This window comes from Ahaetulla prasina, chromosome 2 (assembly GCF_028640845.1).
Source record: "Ahaetulla prasina isolate Xishuangbanna chromosome 2, ASM2864084v1, whole genome shotgun sequence".
In the NCBI taxonomy this organism is placed as follows: Eukaryota; Metazoa; Chordata; class Lepidosauria; order Squamata; family Colubridae; genus Ahaetulla; species Ahaetulla prasina.
In genome coordinates this window covers 167,912,163-167,939,165 of record NC_080540.1, presented here as the reverse complement: position 1 = coordinate 167,939,165, position 27,003 = coordinate 167,912,163, and the positions used below count along the sequence as shown (strand labels likewise).

The 27,003-nt window shown below is 42.6% G+C and overlaps 1 protein-coding gene and 1 long non-coding RNA gene across 7 annotated transcripts in view; one reads left to right on the top strand and one right to left on the bottom strand.

Annotated features, from left to right (window-relative positions):
• SPRYD3 (SPRY domain containing 3) overlaps positions 1-11,066 on the bottom strand; it is a 53,445-nt gene extending 42,379 nt beyond the window's left edge. Inside the window, exons 1-7 of one of the 5 annotated variants that reach the window (XM_058167079.1) lie at positions 10,805-11,050; positions 10,328-10,408; positions 6,861-7,007; positions 5,304-5,379; positions 3,544-3,668; positions 2,781-2,916; positions 1,797-1,988 (exon numbers count right to left, since the gene is read on the bottom strand). In XM_058167079.1, the coding sequence (XP_058023062.1) occupies positions 1,797-1,988; positions 2,781-2,916; positions 3,544-3,668; positions 5,304-5,379; positions 6,861-6,988 (657 nt within the window). In that variant the 5' untranslated portion in view covers positions 6,989-7,007; positions 10,328-10,408; positions 10,805-11,050. Of the gene's footprint in view, positions 1-1,796; positions 1,989-2,780; positions 2,917-3,543; positions 3,669-5,303; positions 5,380-6,860; positions 7,008-10,327; positions 10,409-10,804 lie in introns of all 5 variants that reach the window. The other 4 variants (XM_058167078.1, XM_058167080.1, XM_058167075.1 and 1 more) reach the window with 4 other exon arrangements.
• A 73-nt stretch (positions 11,067-11,139) lies between these two features.
• LOC131190109 (uncharacterized) lies at positions 11,140-26,277 on the top strand. Of its 2 annotated transcripts, XR_009153226.1 has the most exons (5): positions 11,140-11,269; positions 14,352-14,677; positions 17,522-17,663; positions 23,716-23,858; positions 23,998-26,277. It is a non-coding gene; the product is annotated as an uncharacterized LOC131190109 (long non-coding RNA). The 2 variants fall into 2 exon arrangements; XR_009153225.1 differs by having other exon boundaries at positions 23,716-26,277.
• Positions 26,278-27,003: the final 726 nt, after the last annotated feature.

Here is a 27,003-nt window from a genome sequence, read left to right as displayed (position 1 = left end):
GAAAAATCTCAAGAGCAGCAGGACAGAGAGAAGCAGCTGGCAGCCCATGGACATAGTCAGAGCCCCAGGAGGAATGCTGGGTGACCTCCCAGCTGCTAACCCGCTCTCTGCTTCTGGGTGTAACTCTGCAATAGGGAAGAGAAGAACAGCCCAGGCACAAACCGTTCCCTTTTGGACTTCAGCAAGCTGTCAGCGCAAGGCAAGATCCCAGTCTGAAAACAGGGGCCCAGATCTGTCATTTGAACTTATCTTCCGTTGGCACCTACACAGCCCGCTCTCACAATGCAGATAACTATCCTTTCTTTGGCTTGCCGATGCTGCGCTTCAGAGTATGAGCCTAAATTGTCATCTTGGATGGCAGCCAATGTATTGGCAGCCAAGCTACTTCTTTCTGATATCGTAAGGAAGCTGGTCCATCCACAGAGCTGAGCTGCAGAGAATGTAATGCACTATGATAACCACAGGCCTCATAGACCTGCATACTGAAAACCAGGAACGTGCTCTGGGTGTTTCTCTATACTCATTCCACAATACTCCAAAACCAGGCATGAGAAGTCCTGTTGATCCTTCTTTTGCTGGTCTGGGCATGACAAGAGCCAACAAAAGTCACATTGCTGTCTAGATGGCCAACTCCCTGAAGTTATGGCTTCCTCCCTGGAGCATAAAAATCCCCTCACCACCACCACCACCACCCCCTCAAAATTTGTGTGATTTCATCCTCTTATGACTAATGAGCGAGGCCTACAAGAACAAGCTTCAATCTCTTCACCCTTAAGAAGGCTTTTTGCCCCCTATTCAAAGTCCCAGAAACCTGACACGCTGCTCAGATCAGCTAAGAGGGGTGTGTGTGTGTATAATGGAAGAGAAAGAAACAAAGTGATTGGGAGTCAGCCTTTGTGGTTTCATCTTCTGACAGGGAATTCGGCTTGTAGCAAAAGCTTGCTGGAATCCAAAATGGGACTGGCTGTGCTGTTTTCACATGCCTTTCTCTACTACACTGTGCAGAATTGCAGGCCTCCCAGAATCATTTGGCTGAGATGGGCAGCTATAGGAATGGAAGAAGTGAATGTATGAACAAACAAACAAAAGTATAGACTTAAGTTTCGGAAGAGCTGCCAGCTCTGACCTGCAAGCATATGGGAGTGGCATGCATTCTGGAAGTGAAAAAAAAATGCATCCTTTTTTTTTCTTACTTGCCATCAGACTCTTCCCTCTGTCATGAGGAGAACAGAGTTTTCCCCTTTAATTATGCAGCATCTTCCACTGCCAGTAAGATACTTAGTACTGTATATACAAAGCAGGCCTTGAGCAGAGAAACTTGATGCCAAATCACAGAACAGACCTCTAAGTTAATCTTAAGTAAGCTTCAGAACACAACACCTTCCTTCTGATATTTCTGTCTTTGTTGTTTCCCCAGGAAAAAAATCCCCCATCACCAAGAATACATTCTGGAGGCTTGCTGGCCTATTGTAGAAAGTTATTTGATAGGGGGTTAGGGTTAAAGATTTTGCTCTTATTTACAAACCTATATATATACTTTAAAGCAAGCATTGTAAAGCTACCACTCTATTTCAAGGCAATCCAATTTCACCTCTGAATGTAAAAATGCTAACAAAAAATGTTTTCCTTTTCTAAAGATCAAAGATCATATAGATGATAACATATTGAAGGATGCAGACTCTCAGGCTCACAAACACAAATCATTATCCCCAGTGGACCTCTATTCAAGGACCACAGGAAAGCCCCCACCCCTGGTTTCTGGCGTTCTGCTTCCTTCCCCAAAGGCGCTCACTTACTGTGCCGCAGACTTTCACGTCATGCAGTCGTCCCCATTCATCCTCATAACTGTCCACCATCATAATGCTGTCATCTTCCTCTTCATTGCCCAGCTCTGCGTGGAGATGGAGCCGGACTTCTTCACCCAGTGAATGCATCCCTACGGCTGGGAAGAGACCTTCTGGCGAGAGTGGCATTATTGTTGAGCCCACCTGTTAAAAGGAGGCAACAGTTACATAGATCAGTTTAATCTAGCTGGCTAATCATACAAAAAAGCCATTCTACAGACTGTACAGAATGAAGTGGCAGAATTAGCTGGCAGAGATCTTGGGTTATACCATTCTGGATTGCAAGTGGAGGGGGAGAATCATAATTTGAATTCTTTCATCCGATTAAAAAAAAGCTACTGGTTTTTCCCCCCCGGTATGGCAAGTTTCTTATACCTAAGTATACTGTCCTATTGACTGTGAAATTGTTTAAAAATGCAAGCTCATTCTTCGTTAGCCCTAACTTGTATAATCCATATTTTGACACATTCACATTCTCTCTAACTTTGGTAGAACGGTTACAAGAATGACAGGCAGAAGACCCCTAAATCAAATAAAATCTTAGTCATGAATTTAAGTGGATTGCTTTGGGGAAGTCACTCAATTTATTGGGATGGAGGTGGGAACATGTTCATGTCTCCTCTATATTCTATGTTCATTTATGCTCCCAACTTTTTCACTTGGAGTATAAGACAAGGTACATGAAATTCCCAGGAAGCTGTCCCATCATAACACCAAACCAAACCAAACCAAACCAAACCCACATATCCTTTGGTTTAGCAACACCGCTGCAGTAGGTACCTTCAGTTCAATAGCAATGGTACTTAGACTTATATACCGCTTCACAGTGCTTTACAGCTCTCTCTAAGCAGTTTACAGAGTCAGCCTATTGCCCCCAACAATCTGGGTCCTCATTTTACCAACCTCGGAAAGATGACAGGCTGAGTCAGAACTTACCCTTTTCCCATTTTTGGTGAAGAATATCTGTGCTGTCTGGACTTCAAAGGACACTGGCTCAATCCCACAGCCTATCCGATCCCCAGAATTGCATTTTGTCCCAAACTGACGTCCCTTGGCTCGACCATTGTAAAGTCTGGATAAGGTAAATCTCAGATAAAATCTCTGTAAATCTCAGAGAGAACTTTAAACGATTCCTGGAGGACAACTAATCAACAGTATGCTAACATGATATGATGCTCAATAACAACAGTACAGTTAGATCTGCTTTGTAATCCCAGAGAAGATACCTCTAGTTTGACAGATCCACAAATCTATTTCATCTCGTTTTTCACAAGTTGGAATACTACCACATCTATTTCAGTTTCTCACACATTCACACACAATAAAACAGAACATATATGAATACACACACATGACTGTGATACGTTCTTCATAAGTATTCAGCATTTAACAATTACTGAATTAAGTGAATGAATTAAAAAAAACTTTTTACTGATATATAAAAATATCATCCCCATTCTCTGCTAAATGCAGACAGGTGTCATGTATGCACTCTAATACCATGGATCTTATAGGGATTCACAGTTTTCATCCATGTTTAGGCAATCTAGCCGGTGGTTATCAAAGTTGTAAGCCGACATTTAACTGACCCTGGCTTCTTTAATTGAGTACTGCCTGGCTTATTCCTTATACCTATCTAGACAAAGCCAGATACACAGGATGAGTGTTATGTTCTGGTCTGCCAAGCTTATTAACTTACTTGCCATCATCAGCATGATAGGCAACCGAATGTGGTAGCCATCCAGGCTGATGGTCCAAACTGTAATATTGAGGCACCAGTCCTACTGCAATGGTCCCACGCACACCACTGTCCACAATTGATACCTAGAACAAATTGAAAGAATGGGTACATCAAAACTTTTCACCCATGCAATTTTTTTAAAAAAGATGATGACTCTGTCTTTACAAAATGTGAAAAGGAGTCAAGGGCTGAATATATCTGTTGTTTTACCAACTGCCTGAACAAAAGCCAAGGACAAATAATATAATGTAAGACATCCATCTCATTTGTCCCACCTAGGCAGGAAAGTAACATTTATAAGAATGAACTGCCAGCCAAAAGGTTCCCAGGACAGTCTTTCCTGACATGAACTCTGTAGCTGCTTTAAAAAAGGCATTCATCACTCAACCTCCCCATTAAAGTACCCTTTGTTCTTAATAATTACTAGCAACCTTGTGCAAATGTGCACCTCTATAATTTTGATTTTGCACAGAATTTCTAGAAAGGATTCCAGACAGCAAGCATATAAATTAATTGAAAAATAATTGAATGCATTTTTTTAAAACTTTGAATTCCGGAGATAATTTTGGACAACCTCTGTAAACCTCTGTTGAGTGGCATGATGGTTACAATGAACAAAAAGCCAGACAAGAAGAATCAAGTTGTGGAATATATAAAGGCTAAGAAAATATATTTTGATTAGCTTTTTTTCCACATTATTTAGAAGCACTTCCACTGCACCCCTCTGCTCATGAGGATCTACAAAGGCTTCTAAATACCAGAGATGGATCCATAACACAATATAGTGCTTCTGTTTTCATGACAGTAGCCAACCGCTTTGTTACATAAGAAGTTCAGCATTCATGCACAATGGCTTAGTATACAAGGAAATTATTGAACAAGGAAGTGATTTCCTTCCAACTTTCTTGCTCAGCAAAAAAATATCTTTTTGATTCTTCAATGAAACCTTTTTCCTGATTTCCAACTATACTGGGGTTATATCTCATAGCATTCCCAATCGTCACACTAAGTGTTTTTTTTTTTGTTTACATTTATACCCCGCCCTTCTCCGAAGACTCAGGGCGGCTTACAGTGTATAAGGCATAAGTTTATTATATAAGGTATAAGTTGGGAATTCCAGAAGCATATTCCTGACACACCTGGAGTGAGGGGGTTGTCTCAGATTACAAAAATCTACCTTCAATACTGACTTACAGATAGGGAAAGTTGGAGAAAAACTTCCTGAAATAGTAGCAGTTTACATAAAAATTCATTGTCCAAGAGAAGATTCATAAAACAGCCCACCTGGTCCAAGGTTGCACAACCATTTTGAGTCAAGAGCTATTGAGTGACAGGTCACAGGATGTATCCCCAAATGTTAACAGAACCAGGGGGGAAAACATTTTCAATTATATTCTGTTAAATTTAATTTAGCTAAATGAACTAAATATAGTTCAAAGATTTGCTCCTTTATATTTAATGTTTCTCTTCCATCACATTAAAAAAATGGAAGAAAATTTACCCACAATCAAAGGCAACTTATTCTACAGTCAAATATCTCTTGTTGGAAAATCTTTTAAAATTAATCAATGTTTAGCAAAACTCTGCCTCTGTACAACTAGTATCAAATCATTCTAAGCTTGCTCTCTAAAGTAATAAAAAGAGAAGGAAGGACAGTATGTCAGAGAGGGTCTCTAATGCTGAAAGTGACTTTCCAGATGGTGAGCCAAACCAGTTACCTCAAAATAATTGTTGTCTTTGGTCAGCGGGCGAGGAGCAACGTAGCAACCAACTTCTCCAGAGTTCCCATGGTAACTGCAGAAAAGATACATGGTCAGATTCCCCAATACTCAAGCCAAAATGTGTGACATTACAAAAGAACAAAAGAAAAAACAAGAATGGATATCTGATGCCAAGGAAGATGCTAGGCTAATCTTCAGGGCTTAACATTGTGCCCACCCCTAAAAATATTTATGTTTAACTGGCCAGAAGCATCTTCAAGAGAAAATAAATAACATTCTAGCTAGGGATGCTTAGTTTGCCACAATATTTGGTTTCCGAGGTTTCTGTGCTTAATAGCAACAAGAGGAATTAATCACTTGCAAAGTCATTTCAGACAGATAATGGGAACCAGAGTTTGCCAATTCTTAAAAAAAAAAAAGATATGCAGCTTTCTAGATAACAGTTTGGGATCAAAAGTATATTGGATTTCAAAAGTCCCTCTTTGAGGGAGATAAGCAGTTCAGAAATGTGACAAATAAATAAAATAAATATATCTTGTGTCATACTCATATGCCAATACAAGCACTAAGACTCCCAGTAGAATTAATTATCCAAAGAATGGAAAGAAACAGAGCACCATTAAGCATTCCATCATCCTTGCAAAAGATGGGATAAAACACACTTCCCTCCCCAATTAATGTTGCTGTTGTAAGATGACTGGAAACACGATCTCACAAAAACTAACTAGCAAAAGAGGCTGTTAAGGTTGCTACCTCCGATTTAAAACTACAGAATTCACATTGTTCAAAAACATACATACACAATATGTGTGTATGTTTTTGAACAATGTGAACTCTGTAGTTTTAAATACAGAATGCAAAAATCCAGCAAAGACATGCAAAATTAAAACATGGAATACTTATTATAATTTGAAATACTTCTCTTCTTTTATTAGGAAAAAAAACCTGTATAAGCATTTATTTATCAGTCTTTAGGTTAGTTTATTAGGGTCACATTATGGCTGCTCCAACTAGTCTCTACGGTTGTCTTTAGCAGCATTTTGGGAAGTCGGCTTTGTATTTAAGGCTTGACTAGAACTCATGGTCTCCCCATTTCTAGCCAAAGGCCTCAATCACTGTATCAAACGAGCTCTCATTAGGGTGACTAGAGTTCAAGATGTTTTGGAGATTAGCCAACCTATTAAAGAAATAAGAAATGATATGCATTTTCAAAGGCAAATCCACATTTTGTTCAGGAGACTGAAATATTCTGAAATCCTTGTTTTAGGTAATACTATTCAAGTGGTTAGAATATTTTTTGAATTTTTGACAGAATGTCACTATAAAACATTGTCTTTAATTGCTCAAATTTATTCAGTGGATTTGGTTCTTCCAGTCATTTTAAAAAACTGTAAACATTAAACCTTCTTTTCAGAAAAAGTAGAAATCCTAAATGTGCTCAAATAGTAGACAATATGTACCCTCCCTAGGCTGAGCACTCTCTGCTCTCCATTTAAATATATGATAGACGTCCCCCATTCAAGTTTCTTTCAACATTCAAACATGACAAACTACCTTAATGTGTCTCCATCAACAAGGATGTGTTTGAACCTCTCTTGGTAACGAATGGCTCGCACCTCTCGAATCTCCCGGATCCTCCTCCTCCAGTTTAAAAATCTGTAGTGCAGGTTTAAATCATCCATTATAGCTGTAACGATCTACCTATGGGACATGAGTATGTTTAAACAGCTGAAGAAATGGCACAACACATTCCAGAGCCCAGAGATTCTAGCCAGGATGCTGTAAAACTTGGCTTTGTTTTGGCCAACTCCAATATTTCTAAACCTTATAGAAACAAGCAAGCTAGACCACCTCAGACATTTTAGGCCAGTGGCCCCCAACCTTTTGAGCACCAGGGACCAGTTCCATGGAGAAAGGTTTTTTCCGCAGACCAGAGGAAGCATGGTTTCACATGCTGCCTGCATCCTGTGGATGGGGTTTCACTTGTTTGTATGGCCCAGTTTCTGGCACACCGTGGATTGGTGTCGGTCCATGGACTGGGAGTTGGGGATTCCTGCTTTAGGCTACAACCCGGAGAAGCTCTGATCACTCACAATGGAGGCTATGGCTAAGTTATCTGAGAATTACAATGATTTCAACTTAATGTTCTTGGTGGTAATATCAAGCTTGTCTATAATCAAAATAAAGTCAATACCTACCTTGTTTGTGTATTTTAAAGCATTGGTCTTAAGAGTGCATAATAACATTGAATTGTATAATAATATTCAACTGAGAATCTATGACGATTCTCACTTAGGTAAAGGTTCCCCTTGCACATATGTGCTAGTCATTCCCGACTCCAGGGGGCAGTGCTCATCTGTTTCAAAGCCGAAGAGCCAGCGCTGTCCGAAGACGTCTCCGTGGTCATGTGGCCAGCACGCGGAACACTGTTACCTTCCCATCAAAGGTGGTCCCTATTTTTCTACTTGCATTTTTAAGTGCTTTCGAACTGCTAGGTTGGCAGAAGCTGGGACAAGTAATGGAAGCTCACCCCGTTATGTGGTACGAGGGATTCGAACCGCTGAACTGCCGATCTTCCAATAATAAGCTCAGCGTCTTAGCTATTGAGCTACCACATCCCTTAATTTTCAATTAGATATAAATTCATAGATTTTGATTCTATTATCCCAATTCAATCAGCCTCCAACGCTCATGAAATTACTGACAATATCATTTTGAGGGATTATTCTAATCAGTACTATAAATATCAAGTTCTGTAATGTTGATGCTGTTTTACAAAAACAGGTATAAGCTTGCACATTTCCTATATATTATTAGTTATGAAATCAGTTTCAGGATAAATTACTTTTCAAAATCTTGCCACTTGTATAATTTGCTTTTGTTTGCCATCAAGATTGCCCCCATTTCAGCATTTCATTTTATATTAACCTAGTGAAATGAGGATATCTGTTATTATACGCTCCAAAACCAATGCTTTAAAATACACACACAAACAAGGTAGGATCCCCTGGGAAATAAATCAATGCCATTCAGTGAGTTCCATGGAAAACCATGAATTTTATTTAGATCTTCCTAGTCCAGAGTTAGCATTTCATCTAGACCAAATATTGTCTCATAATATCTTAGAGCTTGGCCAGTCCAGAGTCAACTTTTTCCCTCTCCATGCCTCTATCACCTACGTTTGAAATGTTATCTGTCACATTTTGTTTGGGTCCTATATGCAGCTGTCAAGATCTGTCTACTCCCAGCTATAACCCTACTTACCAGGCCATGAAAGCTCTTGAAAGTTAGGAGCGGAAAAATTTGGGGCTGGGGGGAAAGTGGGGAAAGGGCTGCAATACGCAAAGCAATAAGATGAAGAAGTCCATCTGGCAGGAACATATCATACATCCAGAAACTTTTCTAGATTTTGTTGGACATTTTTTTTTCTTTTAAAATGTGGCAACTCTAAGAGTGGCACAACTCCTTTCAACAACAAATGGCAGGAAATTACACTTCCAGTTTTCAGCAAGCAGCTGAAACATGGCAGCTTGTTACGATAGCTCTACAAAAATTGACCGGGGAGCCATATGTGGCCTTCTTCCACCCTAGAAGTAGAAATCGATTTCCTTTGATAGAAATAAGTTGTCCATCTAATTCAATATTGTTGACAGCTGACTAATGGCTGGCAGTATTTTTCCAATCTTATCTGGACTAAACTTATTCTACATAACGTACAAGCAGGGATGAAATGTTAAATTTGTTACTACCAGTTCTGTGGGTGTGGCTTGGGGGGTAATGTGACTGGGTGGGCATGGCCAACTTATTATTTTTTTTAACTTTTACAAGCATTTTTTCCTACAACCTCTTTAGCCAAAGAGGTTGTAAAAAATGCTTTTAAAAGCCTGTGATGATCAGGCAACTCAGCTGGGATCGCCAGAGGAAAAAAGCTTTTAAAGGGTTCTGACGATACCAGCTGAATTGCCTGATCTCCAGAACCTTTTAAAAGCATTTTTTTACAACCTCTTCAGCCGAAGAGGTTGTAGAAAAAATGCTTTTAAAAGTTAAAATAAAACCCTCTGATGATCGTGTGGCTCAGCTGGGCGGTGGGGGGTGCGATCTGGTCCGAACCGGGAGTATTTCACCCCTGGTATAAAGTCTATCAACACCATCCAATTATACTTTCCCTTCCCGTGCAGATTGCATTTTTCCTAGGATCACCAAATTCTTCCCTATTGGCTCGGCTGGCTGAGATATTAGGAGCTGCAGTAGAGCACAACTGGAAGCCATCTAAAAACGCTCTGTAAAAATCCACTTGGACTGCTAGATGGGAGCAATGAGTTAGAATGGCTGTCTCTTTGATGCTATTTAGTGGTCCTCTAGATCAGGGGTCTCCAACCTTGGGAACTTTAAACCTGGAGGACTTCAACTCCCAGAATTCCCCAGCCAGCTTTGCTTTGCTTCGCTGGCTGGGGAATTCTGGGAGTTGAAGTCCTCCAGGCTTAAAGTTCCCAAGGTTGGATACCCCCGCTCTAGATCTTTGCAGCCAACATCTGGTAGCCCTATCTTTCAGATAGCAGGCCAGACCGAAGCACAATTTATTGTCCATGAGTTAGTTATCAGCAGTACTCAAGATTCTTTCACTATGGAACAATAAAATAAAATGACGTTAAAACGACAGGGAAGAAACTTTTAATTAGTGTTGCTTAATATCTTAGCAGAACTGGAATAACTAGTGAATAAATAGAAAAGGAGGATCTGGACTGTGGAAACGGGCAGTGCTGGATTAGATAATGGGATATTAAATGCTTGTAAAGGAGTTTAGCTTTCATTCCACATTCCTCCAATTGTGCCACATCTGCTTCACAAACCAGGATCTCACCAGAATAAATGAATAAAGGGCAAGTAGCAAAGAACATACAGGAGAGCACCTTCTCAAATATTGTGTGATACAAGAGCATCATGGTAGCTAGCACAGCAATGGGGGTACGCTACAATTAACTTCACTAAAATCCCCCTTTTTTTTTGGCTACAAAGCTCACCAAATAATAAGCCTTAGGGTGGTCTGTATTTCTTCACCAAATTTATCTCCTGTTATGAAACTAAAATGTCACCTGAAATTCCTTGGGAGGGAGAAAGGAAGGGGTGGGGGGAAAAAGAAAGAAAGAAGAAATGAAATTAATTCAACACATCCTATTTTTTCACTCATTTTAATCCTGGGGAGCGGAGTGTTCCGTTGCTTCCCCCATCCCCCGTAGCGCCAAGGTTCAAAGTGCCGCCCTTATAAAATAGCCAGGAAAAGAGTGCCTCTGAGAATACGCAGAAGGTCTGCGCTCTGGAAATCACAGACCCGGGTTTCCAGGGCGGAAAAGGACCCGTGTTCAGCCACCCCCCCCCACCCTACCCCTTGCACCATTTTATTTGGCCTATTAGGAAAGTCATCCCCCACCCAGCTCCCGCCGGCCATCGCTTCCACAAGCAGCCAGGCGTTCGAATCCAGAGGAAACCGTGACCCTCACCCTTCACAGGCAGCCTCTCACGCCCTCGCCGACATCCTGGAGCCGGGAAGAGCTGCTCCACGCCCCTGCGCCAGATGCCTCCCCGGGGACCCCGCTCTCCCTGCTGCCCCGAACCGTCGCTCCGATGCCCAAGGCGGCCCTTACCCCGAGAGGCCCTCGCTCTCCCTCCATCAGCCCCGCCCTCCGCAGCCTCGCTCTCCCGCCGCTAGGAACTCAAGCGCCGCTTCCCGGCGAGCTTGACTGCCACCCTGGTCACATCCGGGCTTTCCCCGCCTTTCCTTCGTCCCGCCCTATTCCACCTCACCCCCTCCGCCCCGCCCCCCCCACCGCTCGCTCCGCCAACCTCCAAAGCTGAGGTCGCCGCGGCCGGAAGCCAATGAGAAGGCCGAAGCGGCGCGACGTCTCGCCTCCCGGAACCCGCGAGGGAAGTTGGTGAATGGGCAGGCGAGGGAAACTGTGCGGAAGGTATGAATGGAGAGCGGGTGACGCCATTCGGATGGGGGCGGGGCGGGGAGGTTCGGACGGCCGAGCTCGCCTGTGTGACGTAAGGGAAGGGCAGGGGTAGCGGTGGCCGGATGGTCGCCCAATGGCAACGGGGCGGGCGGGGTGTGTGTGTGTGTGCGCGCGCGCGCGTGCGGCCACCTCGGTCCTAGGTGTCAGTGGTGAAATCCAAATTATTTTACTACCGGTTCTATGGGCGTGGCTTGGTGGGCGTGGCAGGGGAAGGATACTGCAAAATCCCCATTCTCTCCCCACTTCAGGGAAGGGTACTACAAAATCTCTGTTCCCTCCCCACTCCAGGGGAAGGATATTGCAAAATCCCCATTCCCACCCCACTCTGGAGCCAGCCAGAGGTGGTATTTGCCAGTTCTCCGAACTACTCAAAATTTCCGCTACTGGTTCTCCAGAACCTGTCAGAACCTGCTGGATTTCACCCCTGCTAGGTGTGTTACTGCAGCTCCCAACAATGGCCATTGGCTGGGGAAGATTAAAAATCCCGGCACAGGTTACACAGGTTACTACTACAGGTAGTCCTCGATTTACAGCTGTTCACTTGGTGACTGTTCAAAGTGGCACTGAATAAAAAGCGACGTATGACCGTTTTTTTCACACTTACCACTGTTGCAGCATCCCCATGATCAGTGGTTTCAAATTTTTTTACTACCAGTTCTGTGGGGGTGGCTTGGTGGGCATGCCAGGGCTTGGTGAGTGTGGCAGGGGAAGGATACTGTAAAATATCCATTCCCACCCCCATTCCAGGGGAAGGATACTGCAAAAATCCCCATTTCCTCCTGATCAGCTGGGACTTGGGAGGCAGAAAATAGATGGGGGGGTGGGGCCAGTCAGAATTTTTACTACCGGTTCTCCGAACTACTCAAAATTTCTGCTACCAGTTCTCTAGAACTGGTCAGAACCTGCTGAAACCCACTTCTGCCCATGATCTACATTCGGATGCTTGACAACAGACTCAGATTTATGACGGTTGCAGTGTAGGGGAGAGCATGTGATTCCATTTTGCCACTTTCTGACAAGCTAAGTCCATGGGAAAGCCAGATTACTTAACAACCGGGTTACTAACTGTAAATGCAGCAAGAAAAGTCATAAAATGGGGGCAAAAATCACTCAACAAATTTCTCACTTAGCAACATAAATTTTGACCTCAGTTGTGGGCATAAGTTGAGGACTACCTTTACTGTATTGTCACCTACTCTAAATCTCTGTTCTTCGTGTTTTATAGAGCCTATCTTAGTCACAGGCTTGGCTGAAGCCATGTTTTACGGAGAGCAGTAGAGGCTGTTAATCCAAGCCTCGCATACGAAGGTTGAAAGTACAATTCAGTATTTGAAATAAATCCTTTTCATTCAAAGCTGTTGGCTGTAGCGATTATGATCTTGAGCGACAATTGGGGAGATCTAGGTTCTAATCCAGCCACTTGTCATGGAAGCTCATAGGGCAGTGATGGCAAAACTTTTTGACACTGAATGCCCAAACTACGCATGCGCGCATGCCTAAACTGAAACTTGTGTGCGAACGCAGACATGCACACATGTGCTGACATTCTGTTTCATCATTTGCAGGGAAACAGAAGCTCACAAAAGAAACGCCACGGGGATCTGACCTGGGATGATGGCGCACGTGCCAGCAAAAAAGGGCTCTGCGTGCCACCGCAGGCACGCTTGCCATAGGTTCGCCATCACGGTCATAGGGTCATTTTGGCTAGTCAGTTTCAAACTACTTCACAGGGTAGTAGTTCTAGGGGGAAAATACAGGTAGTCCTCGAGTTACAACAGTTCATTTAGTGACCAAAGTTACAATAGCACTGAAAAAAGTGACTTAAGACCGTTTTTCACACAACCGTTGCAGCATCCCCATGGTCATGGGATCAAAATTTAGCCGCTTGGCAACTGACTCACATTTATGACTGCTATAGTGTCCCAAGGTCATGTGGTCACCTTTTGTGACTCTCTGATAAGCAAAATCAACGGGGAAGCCAGATTCATTTAACAACCATGTTACTAATTTAATAACTGCAATGATTCACCTAACCACTGTGGTAAGAAGGGTCGTAAAATGGGGCAAAATTCACTTAACAAATGTTTCACTTAGCAATAAAAATGTTGGGCTCAATTGTGGTCTTAAGTCAAGGAATACCTGTAAGAGGAGGGAATACCTGGAGTCTATGCTTCAAAAGGAGGGTATCAATATCATATCTTAATATTACATCATGGCTAGTTGGACCCAGCAAAAGCCAAAAGGTTAATTCCTTTTAGTCTTTTCTCACTTGATTGCTGGGGAAAAAAAGTTACATTAAACATGCAGTGCAATAAAAAGAAGAGGCTGGAAGCTCAAATTAACTTTTTTTTTTTGAAGAGTCTTAAGAAAACCCGAGCTTTAAGAAATGTATAGTGCTAATTTCCCCCTAAAAGGATTTTGGGATCTGTGCAGGTAAAGAAGGCAAACAGGATTTCTTGACAGAAAGTACATAGTCAACACTTCCACAAATTATAATATTCTGAATTCTTGTGCAGGGCAGATAGGAATATCAGCCTTGTGCAAATTCCCACAATCCACTGTTGTTCCAGTGTTGAGTTTTAGAATGAATCTCTGCTCAAGGCTGGAACTTCTGAAAATTGTTTTTAATAGCAGAGGTGAAAACATCTGGTGGGGTCAGCTAGAAACCAGCATCTTAAACTGATTATATAGTGCTGCCATTTTATAATGAAACCATGCTTTACGTCAAATACCTGACCTTCGGACTTTTCGCCGCAAACTGAAAACATATCTGTTTGTTCGTGCAGGGCTTTCTTAAATTGTTTAGTTTTAAATTCTAAATTTCTCTTTGGTTTTAATTGGGGTTTTTAGATTCTTAATTATTTTAATTTCGGCCACACTGTATAATAAGTTTTTTAATTTTATTTTAACTGTATATTGTTTCTTTTTACTCTGGCTGTCCTGAGTCCTTCGGGAGAAGGGCGGTTTATAAATCTAATAAATAATAATAATAATAATAATGCTGTTACCTTCATTGTTACCTTCTACAACCTAGAACCGTAATGGTGACACGCGTGCTGGAAGTGGCACACAGAGCCATCTCTCTCGGCACGCGAGCCGTCACCCGTTGCTCTTCTGGAATTCCGGTGCGGCAGCCAGTGAGATCACACCTGCGAAAGCTGCGGAAACCGGAAGAGCAGCCACCCGGTGCACAGCGGCCACCTGGTCTTATAGTTTCTGGTGCGCATGCGTGCGTGAAGACCTGCTGGCTGGTGCCATCTAAATTTGTCTCTTAATATTTCTCTCTTGTTCCTTCTTGTCATACTGTTTCCACCACCACTACTTTTTGATAAGGAAAGCACTGTTACACCCTCCCGACAAGTAAGTTTCATTTCTGACTCATCCTCCATCTTTCCTGCTTGTTCCCACCCTTCGTCCTGCATCTAGATGTAATGTTGCCGCTTTTGCTATTCTTACAAGGAACATTTTTTGCCTTCTGCAGCATTGCAGTGGGGCTTTCATGCCAACTGCTTTGGAGTGGAACTAAGAAAATAAAAAAAATCCTGCATTGCCAAGTTGTCCCCTGACAGCCTGTAGCAATTCAGAATGGGCCCTGGACTTTGAGCACCAGATTGAAATTTAAAGACTAAGAGGACATCTCCTATAGGACCTTAAAAACTGAGGCCCAGAGGAGGAAGTTAAGTCAATTTCTACCTGTATGGGGGAAATCAGGTAACCAGGCCTGCTCAGGAGATTTCAGTCTGCTTTATATTTTTTCTTATTGACTGAATTTGAAACTGCTCATGGAAAAATATGCCTTTAGCTATTTGACCAGGCAAATAGTTATAATATCCTGGGGATTTACTGCACGATGGACAGCAAAGCAGATTTTAATTCTGCAGGCTGGCAGTACCTCACTTGGTTTTGGATGTCATCAAAGAGCAGCATATCATAGATATTTAAAAAATCATAGGACCCTGCATGTTATATGGGAGGGAAAATAAGATTCAGATATCTTACTAATTTGGGTATGTCTGCTAAATTGTGATTTGTTTAATTATGATAAATCAATTGGCTAGATCCATGCAACATACTAAGCTAAACAAACCACATTATAGTTTAATGCGTTATATACATCCAGCCAAAAAAGGAGCAGTTCCTTTTGTGGAAGCTATTGAGACTTTATCATACAGTTACACATAGTTAGAAAAACACACAAAATGTTTTGTGTATTGAGGGACAGCTGCTTTAGTATAAGCTGGGCTGAGTTGGGAAGTGGGAAAAAAAAGTTGTGACATTCAGTTTAATTACGTAATAATTTTCTTTTTAGTATGGAACAATTAATCCTGTTTTCAAGAGGATTGGTAGAAATCCAGGCATCGGCTCGCTCGGTGGTTTAGTCAAGGCAGCTGGCCAGGCAGAGTGAGGTTCTGCAGCTTCTCATTAGCTGTGCAAAGGCCACTAGTACTCTTTCTGCTATTGAAAATAAACCAAAGGGGAGGAAATTAGAAGGCAATCAAGATCGCACACTGAGCTGCGTCAAACCAAACTGGGTTAGGGCTTACCACAAGCAGGAATGTAAAAGGAGCCCAGTCCTGTTATTGACAGCAATGCTTATTTGCTCGCAAGTTGGGCACTGACCTTTAAAAATTTCACCACTCCTCTTAAAGAGAGGTGCACAACTCAAAAGCTCTGGGTGCAACCACCAGGCCCTAAAAAGCAGCCGCCAAAATCAAAATGGGATTAAAAAGGAGAAAAGTATTTAATTTATTGGGGGATAATTCTATGAACTATATTTACTTTTAAGTTCAACGAAAGGAAGTGTTGTGTCTGCGCCCCCCGAGCCGGGCCCCCTGCCAGAAAGTGACTTGGAAAGTGAGGGGGAAGGGCCATCAGGACTTACCTCGGGAGTACCATTTCTCTTTTCTCCATTGCAGCGCAGTGCCCAGGGTCCACTTTGATAGTGTCGGGGTGGTGGTAATTTAACTACTGGTTCACCCAGGGTCAGATTGGCCATCGCGGGAGGGTCATCCCGCATGTGTGGCGGAGCTGGACAATGGGGATGGGCCACGCCTCCCACACCAGCCAACCTGACCCCGGGCGAACTGGTTGTTAAATTATTTGAATCCCACCACTGTGCAAAGGCTAAATATCATGGGTGGCCTGAAAAAGCTTGCATGCTCCTACTTGAAATGCAACATCCTTTCAACACTTCCTAGAGATCTGTTGGGAGGGGGGAGGAATGACGAATGTAGAAAAAGAAGCACTGGTTGGATTTATACACTGTAACTAACCCACGGTTTATATAATCATGTGTTTGGTTTGTTGAATAAACTACAATAGCCTGACATGGGTCCAGCCATGGTAGTCCTAAGAGTCTGTTCCACACACAGAAAAAAAAATAGGCTAGATTTGTACAATATTCTAGGCTACACTTTAGAAGGTTAATCTGTGGTTCGCCAGCTCACAAAGTGCTTATCCCCAGTCAATCCACATGATTCATTGAACTATAAATTGAACTACATAGGCTGGATTTTCATAGTACACTAGATTAAAAAGTGTTGTGGTGGCTTGTGTTGTACCAACTTAGTTAATGGGGGTATATAAATCCGGCAAGTGGATTTGCATGTTTGGGGCAGGGGCAGGGGTGAAATGTAAAATTTGTTACTACTGGTTCTGTGAGCGTGGCTTGGGGGGGGGGGAATGTGACTGGATGGGCACAGCCAACTTTTTTTTTTTTTACTTTTAAAAGCATTTTTTCTACAACCTCTTTGGCTGAAGAGGTTGTAAAAAAAATGCTTTTTTTTTCTGACGATCCTAGCTGAGCCGCGCAATCATCAGAGGCTTTTTTTTAACTTTAAAAGCATTTTTTTGGCCGAAGAAAAAATGCTTTTAAAAGTAAAAAAAAACCACCTCTGATGATCGTGCGGCTCAGCTGGGCATGGGGGTGGGCAGGGTTTTTTGCTACCGGTTCTCTGAACCACCACTGCCATCGCTACCAGATCGAGCGATCCGGTCTGAACCAAATGATGCAGGACTGAAATTGCAAAAGACTCCTGGTTGCCTACTTCCACCCAGAGCTTACAAATTGGAGGAACACCATCTGGCAGCCAAAGCCAGAAAAATACACTGTGGTCTAGGCAACAGCCCTTGTCCAAGCATGTAAATTGGTTATCATTAGTCGATAACCATGTCAGAGTTTGTTATCTGATCCTTTTCCAACAGCCCAGCGGAAGAGCACCAAGGAAGTCAGGACTTGCAAGAAGATAGTGGAGTGAATCCCATCTCTGTATTTGCAACAATTTTTCTTACTTCCTTAAAGTCCAAAGAGCTCAGCAATACGCTGTTGATATTGTAAATTTGGCAGGTAAGAACTGGAGGCAGAGCAATGGGTAAGAAGGCATCGATGAGATTGGGTTCCCAGCTGTGCTCTAAATTTTATACTGTGTTTCTCCAAAAATAAGACGTGGATTTATTTTCTTTTGGGCGCTGAAATAAGCACTAGGGTTTATTGTGGGGGATGTCTTATATTTGGGGAAACAGTGCTGATATTAGAAAATCAGTTAGCTGTTGAAGAAGAAAATAATGTTGTAACTAAGATTTATCTTCAGTAGGGTAATTTTTAAGTTTCAGAACGTACAAAAGTCAGAAAAATCAGAACCAAATGAAATGGTATTAAACTTACTTGTTTCAAGTATTGTGCTAGGATACACATTATTCCAATAATTATTAAGTTAAGCTACAATTGGATGCATTCACACATTGCATTAAGCCATAAACTCTGGTTTACCAGCCCTGATAACTTAGCATCGAATAAGAATCCAGACAGAAAGTCAGATTCCAGGAAGGGGTTGTCTACGTGGCTATTTTTATTCAACCTTTTTATAAGGAAATTGCTTTGAGTAAAAAAACAGCTGTTATAGCCAGTTAGATTCTGCTTAATATTATTTTTTCATGCTGATTTTGGCAAAACTGGATTAGTAATAATCTCTTGACAATGCTTTTTTTTATTTTTAATCCTGGTGTCTATTTCACTTTCTCTAGCTAGGCTTTAATTACTGGTTTATTTATTTATTTTATATATTTTCAATTTGGAAGCGGCCCATCTCACTCACCGAGCGACTCAGTTTCCTTGTATTTTATGTTTTCTGTAATCAGTTCTGATGGAGAAATGGTGCTTTTTTTGGTATTTGAGAAATGAAAGAAAAACTATTTAAAATATGCCAGCAAGTAAAACCATCTCTCCATCTTCATGGAAATCACAGGTAATTATTCTTCTGCCTATCCTAACAAACAATAAAATAAAATGTTCTTGCAGACTGGAAGGATGTAACTAAAGAGACAAGGGTCCTCAAAAGTTTCTCTAGCATACTCCCTAGTCTATCTGAGGATAGGCTACTTCAGTGGTGGGATTCAGCCAGTTTGCACCACTTCGGGAGAACCGGTTGTTAACTTTCTGAGCAGTTTGGTGAGCTGGTTGTTGGAAGAAATCATTAGGGTAGAGAACCGGTTGTTAAATTACTTGGATCCCACCACTGGGCTACTTCCTTCAGAAAACACATAATAATAGTATATAATAGACATATAATAAATAGCATTTCAAACAGTTATAGAATTGAAGACTCAAACCACAAGAGAAAAACACTTATGTCTAGGCATTCGATTAAAAAAAAAAGCGGATGGCAATTTTAGCAAAAAGGTCCACTATGGCAGCAACACGTAATCAGGCGACATGGGGCAGGCAGGAGAGGCAATTTTAATAAAGATGGCACTCGGTTTATGGATGCCTGCAATTGATTTCAAACACTCTGGTAACTCTTCTCAGCCAAGAAGAGTTCAGTAATGGAATTAAAACAGTGCATTAAGGCTGACCTCATCAATCTGTCAGATTTGGTTATAAGTTTCAAGTATGCTCTAAATGAAAATAATGTCCCTGGTTTTAACTCAAGCATACTTTAGTTTTTCTGAAACAAAAAGCAGTAACTCCGTCAAGCAACTCAAAATTCTAGTTTTCAGGAATGCCAGGCACCCGTCCCAGAGATTTAAAAAAAAAAAAAAGGCCTGGAGGATACCTTTTTTTTCCCCCCTCCCCAGATCAGAGTCTAATTATCTTCTCAAGCAATCCAGGTCCATGAATGGTCCAGCGGTAGATGAAGCTGTTCAAGGTTAGTATGACTGGAGTGCCAGATAAGCCTCAAGGAGGACCTGGCCCATCTTTGACAGGGTCCTCCCACCACCCCGGTGTTGTTTTTATTTATTTATTTATTTATTTTATTTATTTATTTTGTCTAGCATATATAAGAACAGGTAAAAGTATAAACATAATTTAAATATATGAAAAGAGTACATAAAAAGCAGTGGTGAAATTTGTTACTACCAGTTCTGTGGGCGTGGCTTGGTAGTGGGGTAATGTGACTGGGTGGGTGTGGCCATTTTTTTTTTTACTTTTAAAAGCATTTTTTTGGCTGAAGAAAAGTAAAAAAAAAACCCTCTGATGATCACATGGGCATGAGGGGCATGGGGGGGGCAGTGATTTTTGCTACTGGTTCTCTGAACCACCCGCCGCCATCGCTACCGGATCAGGTGATCCAGTCCAAACCGGGAGCATTTCACCCCTGGTAAAAAGGAATATTAGGACAGGGATGGTAGGCACGCGGATGCACTTATGCACGCCCCTTACAGACCTCTTAGGAATGGGGTGAGGTCAACAGTAGAGAGTTTAAGCTTAAAGTTTTGGGGGCTTGGGGAAGAAACTACAAAGTCAGGTAGTGCATTCCAGGCATTGACCACTCTGTTACTGAAGTCATATTTTCTGCAATCGAGTTTGGAGCAGTTTACCTTGAGTTTGTATCTATTATTTGCTCGTGTATTGTTGTGGTTGAAGCTGAAGTAGTCATTGACAGGTAGGACATTGTGGCAGATAATTTTATGTGCTATGCTTAGGTCGAGGGACACGGTGGCTTAGTGGGTAAGACGCTGAGCTTGTCGATCGAAAGGTCGGCAGTTCAGCAGTTCGAATCCCTAGTGCCACATAATAGGGTGAGCTCCCGTTACTTGTCCCAGCTTCTGCCAACCTAGCAATTCGAAAGCACGTAAAAAATGCAAGTAGAAAAAATAGGGACCACCTTTGGTGGGAAGGTAACAGCATTCTGTGTGCCTTTGGCATTGAGTCATGCTGGCCACATGACCACGGAGACATCTTCTGACAGCACTGGCTCTTCGGCTTTGAAACGGAAATGAGCACTGCCCCCTAGAGTCAGGAACGACTAGCACGTATGTGCAAGGGGAACCTTTACTTTTACCTATGCGTAGGTCAGACTGAAGTCGGCGTAGTTCTAAATTGTCTAAGCCCAAAATTTGGAGTCTGGTGGCATAAGATATTTTATTGCGGGTAGAGGAATGGAGGACTCTTCCCATAAAATATCTCTGGACTCTCTCGATTGTATTTATGTCCGATATGCAGTGCGGGTTCCAGACAGATGAGCTGTATGCAAGAATTGGTCTAGCAAATGTTTTGACGCTCTAGTTAGTAGTACAATATTACCAAAGAAGCTATGCAAGATTAGGTTAACAAATCTTAGTGCCCTTTTGGCAATGTTGTTACAGTGGTAACAACATTTCAAGTTCTTTCTTGAAATCCTGCAACTTTTTTCATGCTAGCCAAACGGGCTTGTAAATTGCAGGAAGGGTGGAGTGGGGTGATACCGTATCATTGCTGAAAAACACATCTTGTCCTCTCCAAGGGTCAGGGAGCATTCTTCTGAATCCCAGAAGCTGGTCTATTTTTCACGGCACAAGGACGATCAAGTGCCAGGAATCAGGAGCATAGATTTCTCTGGAATGCTGCCGATGGGAGCGTAGAAGGGCTTTTGCAAAAGGTCTGCTCTAAGGCTATAAAAGGGCATGTGCACTCAGTATGTTTCGGTGATCTCTTCTGCTAAGAGCAATTGCAGGCAGGGAAGAGATCTCATTCCAAGCTGCATTTCCAGAGGGGCAGCCATATTTCTCCTGTAGTACCTTAAAGACAGAGCCTTTGCACATACTAACTAGGCTAAAGGGTGATTGCCAGGGTTTCTGACTCTGCATTGTGCAAAATCCAGCCAGTGATTCAGTGACTGCATGATTCAGTAATGTGTGAACGTAGATGATGTGCTTGTAAGAGTGAAGGTACAGATAAAAAAAAGTCCACCCTTGCTCATGGGAGTCCATATGACAGCTGGGAGGGGGGGAAGAGATCACCTGGAGTTCCTGCAAAAAAGCAGGATATGAAATAAACAAATAAAGCTCTTGGGGACTACAGCACTTCATCTGAAGCACAGAGCATTTTAGATTATACTGCGTACCCCGAGAGGGAAGAGTAATGGGGAGGGGAAGAACAGAACAAACAAATTGTACCGTGATTCATGCATGCCGATAGGTCAGTATGGTTTATTGCACAAGCCAGAATTGGCTGAGTTTCCACAGCCTGCTAGGTCAAAAGCAAACTAGCCACATTATGGTCTAGCATTACTTGTGGTCCAGCTTGTGGTGATCTAATGATGGCTATAAAGTCTTGTAAGTCCTAACTAAGGTGGCCCAATTCATTCAAGAACATGTTGTTAAATGTTACGCAAGAGGCATCCCTTGGAGAGCCAGAGTTTGCTTCCTTTTGCGGGACCACAAGGCTAGCGCCAGCTAGCAAAACTGTCTCTACACAATGTTTTCCAACCTTGGCAAGTTTTAGGGTGTATGGACTTCATCTTCCAGGCTGCCCCAGCCAGCATGGGAATGAAAAGTCCACACTCCGTAACATTGCCAAGATTGTAAAACTGGAGCAGCTAACTGAATGTGGCACTTCAAGACAGAAGTCAATTCGGAATCCCTCAAAAGCTGGGTTGAAAAGACATGCCACTCATAAACCAAGCAAGGCACATTCAGTATGTTCTATGACCCAGTGTAGAAACAGGCTAGTCATTTCTGAGTCAGCTGCAGGATCTGTGTCTTGATCAGTAGTGAATTCCAATTTTTTTTATTACCGGTTCTGTGGCTGTAACTTGGGTGTGGTGTGGCTTGGAGGGCGTGGCAGGGGAAGGATACTGCAAAATCTCCATTCCCACCCCACTCCAGGGGAAGGATGCTGCAAAATCTCCATTCCCACCCCACTCTGGGGCCAGCCAGAGGTGGTATTTCCTGGTTCTCTGAACTACTCAAAATTTCCACTACCAGTTCTCCAGAACCTGTCAGAACCTGCTGGATTTCACCCCTGGTCTTGATTTGCAGCATTGTGTCTTCAGTCAGTTTCATCCCGTGATTTCTGGGAAGCCAGAAATCTTTGCCAATGGCTCAGGAACAACCTAATGGATATTTTTTTTTTAGTGAATTTACATGCCCATGTTGGAGTTTATCTGTTGCATGATGCATCCCAGCATGGAGAAAAAAGGAGAATTCAAAATGCAGCATTTTGGACAATTTCATCTCATGGGGGGGGGAGAGGTCTACAGATCAAAGGGGTTGGTTAAATCACAGAAGTTGGCTAGGTTGTTGGCCAACATTTTGAGTGCTGAACATGCTTTGCACATGCTCAAGGGCACCTCTCTCTTATTTTCCCTTGCAGTTGTAGCACAGTGATTTAGGAAACGCAGATTTCATGTGGTTTAAACAAGTTGATGTACCCAGGTAAAGCTGTTAACCTCATGTCAAGATGTGGAAGAGGACATTGAGCTGCATGGCTTTGTCCTAAATTTTTGTTCAGAAGAGGCAGGTAACCTCCAGCCTGGGCATTTACCTGCATTTTACTTTCAGATCTTGGCTAGGAGTTCTAGAGCAGGGATCTCCAACCTTGGCAACTTTAGGACTTGTGGATTTCAACTCCCAGAATCCCTCAGCCAGGAGGTTGGAGACCCCTATTTTAGAGGATGTGGTAAGACTGGGCGTTTGGCTCTTTTCCCTGGTGGAGGAAAGGCCTTGCAGATGGTTGATACAGGTAGTGCTAAACATACATAATAATATAACAACAGAGTTGGAAGGGACCTTGGAGGCCTTCTAGTCCAACCCCCTGCCCAGGCAGGAAACCCTACACCATCTCAGTCAGATGGTTATCCAACATTTTCTTAAAAATTTCCAGTGTTGGAGCATTCACAACTTCTTCAGGCAAGTCGTTCCACTTATTAATTGTTCTAACTGTCAGGAAATTTCTCCTTAGTTCTAAGTTGCTTCTTTCCTTGATCAGTTTCCACCCATTGCTTCTTGTTCTACCCTCAGGTGCTTTGGAGAATAGCTTGACTCCCTCTTCTTTGTGGCAGCCCCTGAGATATTGGAACACTGCTATCATGTCTCCCCTAGTCCTTCTTTTTATTAAACTAGGCATACCGAGTTCCTGCAACCGTTCTTCATATGTTTTAGCCTCCAGTCCCCTAATCGTCTTTGTTGAGTCTTTCTAGAGTCTCAACATCTTTTTTACATTGTGGCAACCAAAACTGGATGCGATATTCCAAGTGTGGCCTTATGCTGGTGGACCACATGTTGTGGTCCACCAGCAGCCTGCAGAGCTGGCAGCGGAGTCAGACAGCGAAGAGGACAATGGGTCAGTCCTGAGTCAGGGGAAGGCCCAGACGAGGGCTCTGCGTCAGAGGCAGAGATGGGGCCAAGGCCATCTGGGAGCGATGCAGGGACTCTGGAGCCTCCAGAGGCAGATTTATTTATTTTATTTATTTATTATTTAGATTTTTATACCGCCCTTCTCCCGAAGGACTCAGGGCGGTGTACAGCAGATAGCAGAGAGGCAGAGGAACAGGAAGAGACTGTTCCTAGTGCATGCATGCAAAGAGCTGCCAGAAGGCAAGAGCACCTAAAGCAACAAGGACAACTCGGGAGTAAGGCCAGGAGATGATTGGCCCCTCCCATAAGGCTTAAGAGCAGCAACGGCTCTTAGGCTCTTTGTAGGAAAGCAACGTTGCTACATCTGTTTTAAGTCGGCGTCTCTAGTTTTTGAAATTTGTGGGCTTTGCCAAGAAAAGCCTTTGACAGAGTGCCAAAGAAGATAAAGGTTTGTGATAGGGCTAAAGGACTTTTTCTGAAGGACTTGTTTTGCAATTAATTTGGACTGAGCTGAGAATGAAGTAATTCTCAGCTGTTCTAATAAAATAGATTTGTTTAGGACTGATTGTTTCTGGTAATAACTACTTGGGCCTAGGTCACAACAGTATGGCAGTTTATTCAGAGTTACAACATGCTGAAAAAAATGATGAGACTACTCCTTCTGCTTATGACTGTCCCAATGCCCAGCGGTCATGTAATCAAAATTTGGGCATTTGACAATTGGCATCTATTTATGATGGGTGCAATACCCTGGGTCATCCGATTGCTATTTATGATCTTCCCAACTGGTTTCCAACAAGCAACTATAGTGTATAGTGGAAACTGGATTTGCTTAACAATTGTGATTCACTTAACGCCCACAGCAAAAAAGTTGTCAAATTGGATGTGTCTCACTTAACAACTCCCTCATTTAGCTACCGAAGTTCCAGTCCCAATTGTGATCATATATCGAGTACAGGTGGTCCTCGACTTAACAACAGTTCCTTTAGTGATGTTCAAAGTTACGACACTGAAAAAAGTGAGTTCCGGCCATTTTTCACACTTATGACCATTGCAGGATCCCCATGGTCATATGATTAACATTCAGACGCTTGGCAACTGACTCACATTTATGACGGTTGCAGTGTCCTGGGGTCATGTGAATCCCCTTTGTGACCTTTTGATAAGCAAAATCAATGGGGAAGCCAGATTCACTTAACAGCCGTGTTACTAATTTAACAACTGCAGGGATTCACTTAACAAACATAGCAAGAAATGTCGTAAAATGGGGCAAAACTCACTCAACAAATTTCTCACTTAGCAACATATATTTTAGGCTCAATTGTGGTCATAAGTTGAGGACTATCTGTACTTATTTTTTACTCTTATCTTGGAAAAATGTATGGGAAATCATTGGAATTTTTAAGGAACACAGCGAGACTTGTAAGCCTCTGCAAACTTAATGGCACCCTTTCCCTTCCCACCCGTTAACCTCTTAAAAAAATTCTCAGAAATCCCAAATTTTCAGCCCTCCCACTTTAATGCGGCTCCAGGGTAATAAATGGGATGCCAGAGGTAACATTTGCTCCCCCACCCCACCCCACTCCAAGTTTCCCTCCTGTTATACAGAAACAGAAATCTGCAAAGTAAATTAGTTGACTGAGCTAACCTAATGCTTAATGTGCAACTTACACACAGCCCCAATTTAAGTATATTGTTTTGGTTCACAAAACTCCCGGTGCCACCAAAGAAGTCAGCCTAGTTATCAAATTGGTTTGTATAACACATCTGATTATGCCAACCATTTCGAGCACCAGGCCCAAATAATAAGCCTCAGCGTGGTTTGTTTTGGCTTCATATGTTGCGCGCAAACCCAAGCCAATGTGGTTTGGAAGCTCCAGTTTGTAACTTAAGTGTGTTGTATAAACCTAGCCAGTTGCACTTTACTGACTAAACCATGTGTAAACAAATTTAGGTTTTGGACAACGTGTGGCCTCCTCAGCAGCTAAGTAAAAGTAGCTTGTTTTGTCCTGCTCCCAGGAAGCTAAAAATTATAGAAGAGGGGATTGGAAGAGTCATCTCATTTTACCTGCCCCCTCATGGTTGGCTGAGGTCTTGCAAGTCAGATCTGGTAACCTAATCCTATCCTCACTGCAACCCTGTAAAGTAGTTCAAGCTTGGTTTAACAACTGCTCTCAACCTCCCTTTCTACTGGGTTAATCTTAACTCCCTGGGAATTTTTTCAGAACTGTTTCATTTATAAATAAACAAAAAGCCTGAACAATCGGCCAACGATTTCCTGGCCGAGGCCTTGTTTTCCTCCTGCTGTTCCTTGGGACTCGGAGATGGGCTGTCTTCATTTCTCTCTGCTCCCCCCCCCTCCTTCCTAGTCTTCATTTTCGATCCAGGCAGAATATTTGGAATGGTTAAAACTCCGTTGTGTAATCCAATTGCCCAGCTATTTCCCTTCTTGGCCCATAGTTTTTTTTTTTAAAAAAGGATAATAATAACCATATCATCACTGGGGTTGGTTTTGAAAAGTGACTTTACAAGACTTGTATGCTTGTTTGGCAGCCCCGCCCCCTCCTCCCCCTGAGAATGAACAGAGCTGATGGGACTCCTGGTTTGTATCCCCCAACTTTTGAAGGAAGCAAATGATAGGATTAGGAAAATGGATAGACCTTACCTTTGAGCCAGTGGGAAGAAAAGGAACTTCAATAACATGAGGCTGCCCTAGTTGCAAAATTGTGTTCATGGCAAACTTGTTCACAAAGTGGTTGCAGTGGTAGGCATGGCCCATCATAGGATATCCAGTTTACCAGAAGACAGTGGAGGTGGGGGAAACCCCTGGAATTACACAATCTCAACCTTGCAGGATGCTATGACCCAAACTTACTTTTGTCCTTATTTCTTGGGTAACTGGGCACACTTCCAAACAAAGCATTGGCCTGTAGCACTCCCCCCACTTCATTTCTCTAGGTCAGGAGTCTCCAACCTTGGCAACTTTAAGCCTGGAGGACTTCGACTCCCAGAATTCCCCAGCCAGCTGGCTGGGGAATTCTGGGAGTTGAAGTACTCCAGGCTTAAAGTTGCCAAGGTTGGAGACCCCTGCTCTAGGGTTTATATGCAAATATTTTCCTAGGGTGCACTAG